General features: G+C 39.8%; 1 protein-coding gene across 1 annotated transcript; it reads left to right on the top strand.

Moving 5' to 3' along the window:
• The first annotated feature begins 1,015 nt into the window (after nt 1-1,015).
• On the top strand, nt 1,016-5,049 carry LOC124263339 (organic cation transporter protein-like). Its single transcript, XM_046697917.1, has 5 exons — nt 1,016-1,149; nt 1,749-1,982; nt 2,941-3,170; nt 4,795-4,952; nt 5,038-5,049. Exons 1-5 carry the CDS (start codon nt 1,016-1,018, stop codon nt 5,047-5,049), a joined length of 768 nt encoding a protein of 255 aa, XP_046553873.1.
• The last annotated feature ends 8,672 nt before the right edge of the window (nt 5,050-13,721 follow it).

The raw sequence follows: 13,721 nt of genomic DNA on the forward strand, positions 1-13,721 counted from the left end.
TTGAGCCTGAAGTGTGTGTCCTTTCCTAGATTTGGAAGGAAGAAGGCTCTATATCTGTGTATCCTGTCCCTCGCCATTGGGGGAATTATCCTCAGCTGGTCCAGCAACTTCGTCATGTTCGTCATCCTCCGCTTCATCAACGGTGCCTCCACAGCCGGGGCCTTCACAACGTGTTTCGTCATAGGTAAAGAGCACAAATACATTCTACGGTCCAGCAAACCTCGGTGCATGATGATTGCAGAAAGGGTACATTCCGCCCATCCTTTCATCATCTGTGCGATAACACTTTGTTCTTTAAAGGGGCTGTTTAGGTAACCAGCATAGATAAAACAGCAACCAGGCTGTCGAATAGGGCTTGTAAGTCTCGCGAGGGGCTACTTCCGGTACTAAGCTGGTTCCCGGCTCCCTTTGAGCGTGTCAACTTGCGATATACGAGATGATGTCCAGCTTACTTCCGGTACCAGATTTCCTGTGGCAAGCGTATATTCAAGAACCAGTTCTGGTTCCAAATTGCGCGACCGCCAAATATGACTTTACTAGACCGGACCAAGTGTACATTGTTTGTCACCGGGAGTACTAAGGTCTCGCGAAGTGCCGTGACCTACTTACGGACCCAATTGTTTTCATACGGTTGTAAACTTTCTCGAGACCCGCAAGCAAATTATCGTTGTTTGATTTTTAGAGTAAATAAGTTGACACACAAACGTTGAATAAATCCTTTATACAGAGTTTCTCCAAAATGTCAGAACCGTTGAGGTCGCCTAGTGGTTAAAGTTTTCGTTTTTCACGCTAAAACCTGAGTTCGATTCCCAACATCCGACTCATCCCGTATTGTAAAGCAGCAGGATTTGATCAAAGCGGTGTAAATCACTCGCTCACTTTAAAAAGAGTCCATCCTCGAGAGTCTTTAATGTCATGTCAATACGACCGCATTCATCCATTTCTGACTGAAGTAACAGCTACATAACTTCGATTTCCAGGCATGGAGATTTTAGGGCCTTCTAAGCGTGTATGGATGGGGGTGATGATCCAGGTGTTCTTTGGCGTTGGAACGACGACATTGTCCGTAGTTGCCTACTTCATCAGCGACTGGTATACTCTGGAGCTAGCCATGGCTGTCCCTGTCGCTATCTTCCTCATTTACTGGTGGCAAGTAGTGCATTGTCGTGTTAATGTCATAATGATGTGGATCTGGATTTAAACAAAAAAATAAACTGAATATGTTTTAACCATTTTCGATATTTCTTGCTTTTTACTGTATCACTTTTGTTTAAAATGTTTGGCCTTGAAACATGTGTAATCGATGAACAGATTGAAAATACACCCTTCCGGAAATCAACCTGCATTGGCAGACACAGATCCTTATCTCGTACTTCAATGTGCGACAATATTTCACTATACGACGGTAGTTTGTAAATAATCAAGTCAAAAGGAGAGAATCCGTTAAGTAACATCGGCATCATTCTACACAATTAGGATATGATGACCGGCATGTATCAGCAAGCCTTACCACCAGATCCCATTAATCGCCGCTGACGACAAGCATGGATTTGTTGAAAACCAATCTGTCCCGGATCTTTATCTTCTTCAAAGACCCACAAATGTGAGATCGCTGCTGTGATATATGTTCATGAGCAGCATGTCCCCACCTTCTACTAGATCTAGATTCAATGCGATGTTGGACAAAGCAAAATTAGTTACCATCATTAAAATTGCCTTCCTGTTTAACCGAAATGTATCCTTCCCAGGGTCATTCCCGAATCTCCAAGATGGCTGATGAACAAGTTCCGGGATGAAGAAGCGGAAGTGATCATACGCCGCGCAGCGGACGTGAACAGAGTCAAGCTACCTGACAACTTGTTCGAACAGCAGGAGAAAACAGAGGCTGAAACTCATGATAATGACAAGCCCAAGGGCAACTTCTTCCATCTCTTTACCACTCCAATCATGTGTCTACGAACTCTTATTATATTCTTTAACTGGTAATCTGGTATTATTTCATTCATGTTCACATCATATTAAACATATTGCTGTATCTTGACAACTAATATCGTTTACTGCAGCTTGATCCTGCAGCTTTAATACGTCACTTCATAGCTGATATGAAGCAATGATGAAACTAGCTTATGTAATGCATCGCCGAAGTGGGTTATTAGTTCTTCTGCAAAATAGATTGAACATTAATTTAGACCTGGGTATGTCTAATAATTCACCAATTTTCAGAAAACTTGATCCGTTCTGATTTCATTTTACAATACTTTCCTTCGCTAATTCTTCGCCCCAGCGCCTAAATATGGATGTGTAGTCAGTGTAAACAAGCAGACGACACTTCCACAAGATCACTTGACAAAGCTTGTGTCAAGGGGGTGAAGTAGGTTCTACTGGCGCTTGAACGCTTTTACTGGCGCCTCAAAGATTACCAATAAGACGCGCCACGCTGCGGAATCCGGAAATGTCCGAATATAACTTGCTGATCTATCGATATGTGGTTTGTGATTAGCTTCAAACTACGTGCAATTTTTATGTTACGGTAATCGTATGTTCTTTTAGCGACCGATAGTTAAAGTTTCATTGAGATCAGCTGGTACAAAACATGCCGCTAAACTAATTCCGTCCATTTCAGGCATATCTTACAATGAAACCTACCAGTGAAGATCCGGGTTAGACATGGTCTTCAGCAAAGAGGCGACTAACGGGATCGGGTGGTCAGGCTCGTTGACTTGGTTGACACATGTCATCGTATCCCATTTGCGTAGATCGATGCTCATGTTGTTGATCACTGGATTGTCTGGTCTAGATTCGATTGTTTACAGACCTCCGCCATATAGCTGGAAATTGCTGAGCGCGGCGTTAAACAACAACTCACCAATGAAACCTATGCATGTAGAAGAATTCGAAAAGAACCTGCATTCAACCTGATAAATGTTTATTGTATTTTAGGTTTGTGGTCAGCATGGTGTACTATGGCCTGTCCCTCAACTCGGACAACCTTGGCGCAGGCAGCCTCCACCTTAACTTTTTGTTGGCAGGTCTGGTGGAGTTCCTGGCTATTGGTCTTGCCATGAGTGTTATCGACAAAATAGGGAGGAAGATCTTGCACTGTCTGTGTATGATCATAGGTGGTGTGTCATGCATCGTCACCATCTTTACCATCCTCTATGCTGAAGCATGTAAGTATACAAGACTAATCTTAAGTATAACAGCTTCTTTATTTGTAACTCACGACGTTTCTGGGCTAGTTCTTGCCCCTTCTTCAGGTGGATGGATAACAACTTCTTTTTTTGTTACTCACGACATTTCTGGGCTAGTTCTTGCCCCTCCTAGAAAACCCCAGAAACCCACCTGAAGAAGGGGCAAGAACTAGCCTAGAAACTCACCTGAATATTTGTCTTGTATTACTACATCAACTTCTAAATGCCTTTGAAGAATTTCATGTACCAACTTGCCCATCACGCGTGTATGTAGATCGTATATTCATCCATAGACGCCATCCTTAAAACCGTGGGTTAGAACTGGTCTTCAGCAACCATACTTGTCTTTAGAGGCGACCAACAGGATTGGGGTTTTCTGACTTGCTGACATGGTTGTTGTGTATCATCGTATCCGAACTGTATTGATCGATTCTGACGATGTTAATCACTGGATTGTCTGAAAATTCTTCAATATTGGTCTGTGGGACGTTAATACCAAGCAAAACCATCGACGCTTCTGGAGACTGTGTATATTGATATTTCTTATTACGAAACCAATGAATATTCTGGACGAACGTACATTCTCCATGACTCATGCATGGTGAGTGTTTATATATGATTATATTAGCTCCGGGCTGATAATAATCAGTCGTTTGTGCGCTTTGAACGTGCTTAGGCATGGATATATGCGCGGTACAAAGATGCTGTTATTATTATTAATGTATTTTTATTATATTGCCTCCTATAACGTACAGTATCTCAGTGTTGCGAGTCTGTTTCCAGACGCTTTCACCTCTTACAAGACCAGTTGTAACGGGTCTTCGCGGGTTGAATCTCAACTGTAATACAATTACAACATTGTTTTACAATACATTACACTACCATATTAATATTTTGTGCTGGGGTATTTCAATATATTTTTGTAGGATGCTTTTGTTTGTCAGGTCAAAACATTGATTACACAACAGTCTCGTTTCATGTTGACTGGGTCCCGTCCTATTGCGCAACTTAGTACAATAACCAGTCCAGAATTTTGAGACCAATTCTTTTAACTGGATATATAATTAATAATCAGTATCATTTGATACATCTAAGCACTTGTATATTGCAACTCCTTTTAATCTAAGCGAAGAACACATATCAGGTGTAACCAGTGAGCCAGATGCATTTTGAATCATTTTACGACCTCATCAAACAGGGGCAGTCTGTGACGTCTTAGTTAAGGTCATGCTGCCTACACCTCGTCATAAAATATAGAAATACGATGTTATTAAAATTTAAAATTAAATTCATTTGTACATACACTTTTCTTATGAAACAAGAAATTGGAATTCGGTGTAACCATAGTTGTTTGTGATGTCTATTTTCACTTTCACACGAGAAAATTTGGATCGGCTGAAAAGTAGGTCATTGTCTGAATAGGTTAATGAGACTCATGTTTCGGTTTGTTTCAACAAAACTTGACCCAAACTTTAGAAAGTACATGCTGCAGCAAAAGTAACACATCTCGGAGCAACAAACATTGAATTCCGGTGAATGAGTGTGGTTTTGTGCCGCTTTTAGTAATAGTCCAGCAATATTACGTGATTTTTGTTGTTTACAGCATTACAGTGGGTGACCGTCATGTTGGCCATGATTGGGAAGGTTGGAGCAACCGGAAGCTTCACAGTCATCTACATCTTCTCCTCGGAACTGTTCCCCACAATCATTCGGCACTCCGCCACTGGTGCCAGCTCCTCATGTGCTCGGATCGGCGGCATGGTAGCCCCTTATGTTGTTGACCTGGTATGTGGAACAAATTATTACTTTTCAAGGTTCATATCGTGTTCCCTGCCACATGCTACAGGGGGTAAACTGATTGTACCCGTTACGAATAACATTTTTAATGAATGTTTATCAAATGTAATATTGACACATGACCGGTACTTTACACCTTAAAAAACAACAAATCGAACCAACAGTTCTGGTAACAAGTGAATACGTGTTTGAAAAGCCACTTGCTTACGTTTTCTTTCATCCAATTGACCAGCCATGGAAATCATTGTTGTGTGGGATATCGCTACAGGGCAAGTTGGCAGGCGGGAACTTCGGCCGCGCCCTGCCGCTGATGTTGTTTGGTAGCTTTTCCGTCCTGGCAGGTCTGTTGGCCCTCCTCCTGCCGGAAACACTCAACAGAGACCTCCCGGAGACCATCGAGGACGGGATCAAGTTTGGCAGGTACTTCTGTAAATATTCAGGGCGATCAGGAAGAAGGACCCGTAGCCTTTAGGACTTGTTCTAATGTCTTGCTCTCTTCAGGATAAATACACTGATTAGGATGTTTTATAAATGGTTCAGCTCGTAAATAACATATTCAAGAGAGCTTAACGCCATTCATCGGCAAGGTCTTTAAAAGTGTCTCGGTGCATCAAGAACATCCCCTGTCTCGTCTATATTAAAGTTAATGAGTCTTGTCTTGATGTCAGAAGGATAAAACTGGCGTTGCTGAACTCTAAGTTCACATTGTATCCACTAGATCGTAGGATATCTCCGGAAATATTTAGTGTATGATACGATGTAGGTTTTTAGGTTTTGAATGCCAGTTATTTTTCTATCTACTGTGATAACTGACTGAAGTTCCAGGAAACTTTGTTATTACTTATATTAATATACTACCCATCAATAGTTTAGACTCGCTTAAATCAATCACTATAAGTTATGTACGTACATATGGTTACAACGAAGATGAATTTTCTCCACTAACTCGAGGGAAACATCTGAAAACCTTATGCAGATTAATTGCACGAGGATCATGCATCAAATTGCTGAAAAGCATGTAAGTGGCTACATTTACACTAGTGAGACTAAACTTTTGATGGGGAGTATACGTTATCTTTGTAACCGCGAATTTCTACAGTATTGAAATACACAATGCCATTTTAGAAAGTAGTCAAATGTAACATATGTTATATTTGGGATTACACTTTCTCAGTAAAGTACAGATTCTAGTACTTTCTTTTTCTTTTTCTTTTTTGTTTGTTTGTTTGTTTTTTGTTGTTATGTTTGTTTGTTGTTGTTGTTTTTTGTGGGGGTGAGTCCCATCCGGGATTCGAACCCACACCGTCAGAGTCAGGCACCTAATCGCAAGCACACAAAGTCAGACGCCTAGACCGCACGGTGGAAGCCGCGGTGGCTGAGTGGTCTAGGCGTCTGACATATGTTGATACAGTAGCGCTGACGTGGCTTCAAGGGACATGTACTTACGCACTTGGAGTAATATAAAGTATTCACTCAGGACCAGATATTTGTGAATAGTTATCATGTGTTTCAAGTCAAGAGGTGTCTTTCTGGTAGTTTAATCTAATCATGTTTTATTTGGCAGAAACCCCGCTCGAGCCAGAGCATCACGTCAAAAGGGTATGGAACATCCTCCCAACTATTCTGTTAAAAATGTAACACATGAGAAACAACTGTGAAAACGTGTCTGTTTGATGTAGACCAACTCTACATGTTTAGCATTAATATAAAACACTGTTTCTTGCAAATATACCAAAGTATGAGATTAAACTTAAAACTTCCATTAACAGCATCCTTCTGTAGACATGAACTGAAAAGAAGCAAGTAAGGGATGTTACAACTGTTTGCTTATCACTGTTTGTTTGCTTGTTTAACGTCGCACTAAGCAATATGAAAGTAGATAATCGAGTACTGACCAGATAACCTAGTGACTGATATCATGAGCATCGAACTGCGCAGTAGATAACATCTATCAACCACGTCAGCGAGTTGTACAACCGGACTTGTACGACAAGCTTGGTTTGCTGAAGGCCGATTCTGACCTGGTTCTTCACAGATGATAGCTGACACTAAGTCAACCGATAAACACTATCAATAATGATCCTTGTCATGAATCATCTCTTTGCTGTTTCCTTCGTGTATTTTTTGTACTTTATCTCTTCTTCAGAAAAGCAAAGAACCATTCCACTGCTGCCTATGTCTGACTCAAAGAATATATCGGCTGTCGAGTCCACAGTTCATGTCGAAGCTTGACTTCATCATGTGTCTCTCGTTGTACATTGAAGTTCTCAAGTAAATGGTCGATTTCCTTCAGTATTTCAGTAATATAAACTACGTTAATGTTTTTCAATGGTGTACATAGAATAAAATGAAAATTTAAGAGCAGGTACATCACAACGACTGTGTATTAGTCAGAGATACGTTGGTGTTGTTTGTCCTTCATATTTATGAAGCGTGTCCTTCAATATATTTTTATCGTTAATCTAAATATGAATAGTACAACATGTTTTACCACACAGTTGTATGATATGCACATACACTAAACGCCAAAATAAACGTTACCCTCCTTCCTTAGTGACGGAGGTACCTATCTTCATCTGACGTTGTGGTGCGTGGACGTCCACTTCTTGGTCTGTCTACGGTGACCCCAGCCTATCTGAAGCCCTTAATAAGTCTTATAACCGTGATACGGTGGCATCCGAGGGCGTTGGCAACAGCATTGTATGTCGACCCCATCTGCACCATCCTAATAGCTCTTTCTCTCTCTTCAGCTGTTAATCGTGGCATATTTCTCGTACTTGTGTATCATATCATGTATTCTAGGATCTTTTCATACCCTATAGAATCATTCTACATGTGAAATGGATGCAAATACTGTTTGAATATTGCTGCGTTTTGGCGATGGATATTGCTATGTGTAAACAGAAAATGGAAAAATGTTACTCTGCAAGCAAAAATGTTAACAAAGATAATTTTAGATGTTCCTAAACATTTTTTCACAATCTGAAAGACACGTTTTACTTGTTTCCACTAATGCAAATCAGCAGAAAATGTTTTAAAAGACATAGGAATTATTATTTTACAACTTTACACACTCTGCAACAGTTGTTTTTTGTTTTAATAGTTGAAAAATGGTGACTTCCAATGGTTTATCATTGTCCCCAAACAGAAATTTATTTCAACCTTTCTTTTGGACATAAAAATCACTGTTATTTGTTAATTTCGGCATGGACGAATATAGGACAATTTAACTCTTCTGAAAAAAGATTCATTTCACCTAAATATGAATGCAGTTGAGAATTTTGTTTTGTGATTTGCATAAAGCTGTGTTGTTCAGGTTTCTCGTAAGCTAAAACTTTCAAACATATCTTTGATAGTTTTTCGGTAATTCATAAAGGTAGGAAGGTAACGTTTCTTTTGGCGTCTAGTGTACATACCTGATAGGTCATTAGGGTTGCCAGATCTCCCATATGTTCCTGATTAGAAGTGACAATGGACATACATCACGTTTCTTTAAACTACAAGATTGTTACCTACCGACCTGGATCCCGTCTCTAAAATGAACATATTGTACAGAAAAAACGGTTTCTGAATTATATTAATGAAATATAACAAAAAAAGAGTAGATACTTTCTTCATTTCCTGAAACTGAGGTAATCTAGACTTTAGGCCGAAATACACTCTGATCTGATATTTGGTATATGTGTTTCAGGATCAGGTACTCTATCCCCAAAGCGTTCGTAGCACTACTTCATTCGTAAGCCAATGCTAAACTATAGAGTTACGAAAAGTCGAAACGTTACGAACGCTTTGTGGATCGGGTTTCTGTATGACAGACTAGCAGGATAGCGACCCACATACGTGCCATGATGGATATATAGCAACACAGCAATAGCGGCTAACACCCGTGAAGGTCCGGGTTAGAATATTGATCTTCAGTAACCCATGCTTGTCGTAAGAGGCGACTAACGGGATCGGTTGGTCAGGCTCGCTGACTTGGTTGACACATGTCATCGGTTCCCAATTGCGTAGATTGATGCTCATTATGTTGATCACTGGATTGTCTGGTCCAGAGTCGATTATTTTCAGACCGCCGCTATATTGCTGGAATATTGCTGAGTGCGGAGTAAAACTAAACTCATTCGCTCAATAGTGGCTAAACTCTAGTCCCGTGAATTCAGTGGTTCTTACTGATATTTGAACACCAGCAAAATCACACACGTTTTTGGCTTTATTCCAGGCGAATTTTCAAAACTAAGTTTTATGTCACGAGGCTAGTACATGATGTTGATCACTGGATTGTCTGGAATAATGCTGAGTGCGGCGTTAAACAACAATTAACAAAACTAATGAGCGATTAAACGACATGAATAATCGTACTAATAAAAGACCACAGCCTTATTACGTTTCTGTCCTCTTGTCAATTTCGTAGAATAACAGCTCATGTAGAGAGAGAGAGCAGAGTCCTGTTAAACGATCGCCAATTGAAGACAAACACTCTGAAGCATCCCTACAATCATACAAAGCAAGATGAGATGTTACTGCCACTACACTTGATTGACAAATCGTTCACAGAGCCGTCGTAACAATATGGCCATGTCATAGTTTTCTAAAAACATCTCGAGGTACTTGAATACTAATTAAGTATATGCATTTAAATATTTATTTTCACATGTCAGATTTGGTTTACTTGTTTTAAATATCCCCGTTATGTGTTTCGTTGTTCAGTTTTGATATTATTTAAACCCTGATATGCAGGACCTTTGTTAGAAAGATTACCGAAACCGTGAATAGGTCTATCAGCCATACGTTCTAATGGCCACAGACTTCCCAATTTAAAGGGCCACACCAACTGTCCAAATGGCCTCATACTCTAGTGGCAATGGTCGCATGACTTTTACTCTGACCTTATTCCACTTAGGGAGTGAGTGAGTGACTTTAGTTTTACGCCGCACTCAGCAATATTCCAGCTATATGGCGGCGGTCTGTAAATAATCAAGTCTGGACCCGACAATCCAGTGATCAACAGCATGAGCATCGATCTGCGCAATTGGGAACCGATGACATGTGTAAACCAAGTCAGCCAACCTGACCACCCGATCCCGTTAGTCGCCTTTTACGACAAGCATGGGTTACTGAAGGCCAATATTCAAACCCGGACCTTAACGGGTAAATTCCACCTAGGGAACCATGCATGCAATATAACTATAATCACTGAAAAGTGTTTTTGTAACTCTTGAATCAATATAACACTTGCAGTTTGGATAATGTTTTACAGTGTTCCTTTTGGATGACTTGACCTTGTATACGTGTTAATAAAATAGCTTTTAAATGAAAATATTGCCTTGATGAATCTCAGTATAGATAGCCTTGTGCCATCACTGATGTTCAGAGATCCGTTCATAAGACTTACATCGCTATATTTCCTTTTTCGCTCTGTGGAATCGTTTCGTTGGACAATCAAGACCTGCTATATGTTCTCTGACATTGTCCTTATATATCCATGGGCTGTGAAATGTGCTTGACACATAAACTGTTAATCAGTTTCGCCTTGCAGAAAAAGACCGGTACACAGCATGCCAGTTCATAGCGGTGCATAAATTGACGTGTGCACCCATGACTAAGCATATAAAGACTTAAATCTTAAAAATCAGGCGGCATTAGAGTAGGAGACAACAAGTTCGAGTGTAGCAAAGCTCCAGGAGAAGACTGCAATCCACTTGTAACGACATCCGTACCGACGTTTGTTTTTCCATGGCTTATATATGATAAAAAATATACTCCCTTGTTTTTCAGTTATCTTTTAGGCGGTAACAAAATACTGTATGTTCTGGATGCACAAACACTCCACCATATCATGATTGTTTCATTACTTATGTTAGATTAAATGCTTACCTAGTACATCGGATTAGAGTCATTTGAGAAACGTTTGACTCAACAGACATAATTGCTATACAAGCGGCGGTTACCTTTCGCCTATAATTGGATTTTACGGTCGTGCCTTTCTCCTATAAATGGTTCTTACTGTCATGTCTGCCACCCTGACGCAAGATCCAAGACGGTTGTGCAATGTAGACTTGCGTCGTGGCAACGTATACCTGGGTTACATTTACACACACACGCGCGCGCTCACGCGCACACACACACACACACACACACACTATCTCTCACACACACACACACACACACACACTCTCTCACTCACACACACACACACACACACACTCTCACTGGTAACATTTATAACGACAGTTTCGATTTGTCAAGAATGTGCTAAGAATCTCGCAACCTAACCCCTCGCCCCGGATCTTCTAGTTTACCCCAAGATTGTAGTTTGGGTTGTCTGTATTAATGAACTTCTAAATTGTATGAATGCCAAATGTAGTCATGATACTCTGTTACTAAGGTTACAAGTTAGTAATCTCTCGTCTTCATTATTAGTAACCAGTAAAAGGTTGATCGACTACAAATGGTTATATAATTAGATCTGTTGTGGTATTCCTTAGACATGTGTTTAATGTAAGATTTTAGTTTTGCATTAACAACGCTACAACATGTGTGAACGTTTTATTGATCTCCAGAGCATGGAGCCAAACTATGAAAGTCTTTGGTTGCATCTGTTCAGACATTGAAAGCTCATTGTTATGAAATCGTTGTAGGTGTTGTGAAATATAATTACAACGCAGGGTTATGAAATCTTACTACGTCAGCTAAATTGTCCATTTAAAGGTACGTGATGGTCGTCTAAGACTTTCAGTAACACCGTGACATGGCATATGTGAAATGAACAGCTGACAGTAAATGTAATTATATTTCTCAGCCCTTCTCGTCTACAAGAACTTCCATTTCAACAATCGAAAAATCTCGATACGATCACAAGTATCAGTTATTCGTCGTCAGAATGGCTAATAGCATTATATTTTATGTTGCGTCGAGATAGAATTTTGTATGGAGATGAACTGTTTCCTTTGCCTGTTGAGTCTATAAGTGAATACTGGCTGGATACAATGAGTGAACTGGTCGATTGCGTGTTCTTGGTCCAGACACCGCAAAAGGGTTCTTTGTCACATGAGCTCTTTATTTTAGTGACAAAGGAAGTAGTCATAATACTTCCATTTTGTATCTTTTACAAGACTTTCTTGGACAATAATATGATAATATTTAACTGCCTTTACGATTCAAGCGTTCACAAAACATCATTCATTAAATCGTCACACATTGTAAAAATACATAGTCACGTGTATGTATTTCCAAGCGTGTGAAATACAGGTCGTAAAATTAAGCATAACATTTTGTGCAATGATGTACTGAGTAAACCCCATCTATCTGGAAAACAGTACAAAAATGGGAACGTCTACGAAGTAAACCTATATAGGCTTCAAGTTGTCAAAATATTGCATTACAAACATATGCCAATATATGATGTATTTGAACAATACCCACACTTATCTTCAATACGGAATGCCAAATATGAGTAAAAACGGCCCGATGACCGTATGGCACATACTTCCCAAACAACCATGTGGTTATGGCAAATGAGCAAGTAAACCTGTAACATTTAGGAGAGGGAAAGTCTGTGTCAAATAAGGCCATTCTCTATGAAAACAGTCATATTTGAGGGCGTATATCCCCCGGTGGAGAGTAAGTAAGTTTTGTTTAAGACTTTTCGGAACATTACACAGCGATGACCATATCGGTATTGCTTGAACGAAAATGGAAAAATAACCGGTATTTTGAAGTAACATACTTTCTATCTTTGGCTTTCCCAAGATAGTTGTGATATGAAAATATTCTCATATAAGCATAGTCATCGATAACTGGATATGTACGCTCAAACGTGTCATGATTCCAACACACAGGTACAAAGTGTTGTATGATGTTTGTAGTGTCTAGGCATCTCTCTGGGAACATAAGATGTACTAAAAATAGTAGTCTGTAACAATACACCTATTCAAAAAAAAAGAACCACTAAACTTTGTTTTTGTTACTCTTTTAACCATTACATATGAAAGATTTGTGGTTAGTCTTATGCGGAACACCAAATTTATTCTTTAAAACTTGTGGTAAATTAATACCGAGCGATTAAAAGTGGCCAAAAAGTCGCCTGCTTCCCTCTCGCCCGCCAACGAAAACCACAGACAGGTTACGTAACTCTGTCGCCAGAGCACTGCAGTGACGTCATATGAGGAACGATTTTCAGTTAGTTGTATAGAAAGTGTGTAGCACGCTCATCATTTTGATGATTTCTCGACATGAACGACGACATGCCGAATCGTTGCTTTGTCGTCAATTGCTCCTAGGGGTCGGGTGATGGTGTCACCATGCACAGATTTCCACAGGACCCGCAGTTCGTGCTAAATGGGTTATGTTTGTGAGTGCGAAGCGAGCGTTGTGGAAGCCTGAAACGATATCTTACTTGTGTTCAGATCGCTTCACGGAAGTTAAAGAATCAAAACTACTTACTAGTTATAGTAAAATATGTATATGATTGATGACCATAAAGATTTTCCATAACACAACTTGTAACATAACGATTTCTTCCTCGGAAGTGAGGTTGTGGTCGAAGTAACAATAATATTGTAAAGTAGTATTATATTGACACCCACCTCGCTGCCAGGAGAAATTGTTATGTTATACGCTATGTCATGCAAAATCCTATTGGCCATCAATAAAATACATATTTTACTACCGGTAGAAAGTAGTTTTGATTTTGTAACTCGGTGAAAACAAACCTAAATAGCATTTATCCACAGG

The sequence above is a fragment of the Haliotis rubra genome, unplaced genomic scaffold (assembly GCF_003918875.1).
Source record: "Haliotis rubra isolate DU_JTF1 unplaced genomic scaffold, ASM391887v1 Scf88, whole genome shotgun sequence".
Taxonomy (NCBI): Eukaryota; Metazoa; Mollusca; class Gastropoda; order Lepetellida; family Haliotidae; genus Haliotis; species Haliotis rubra.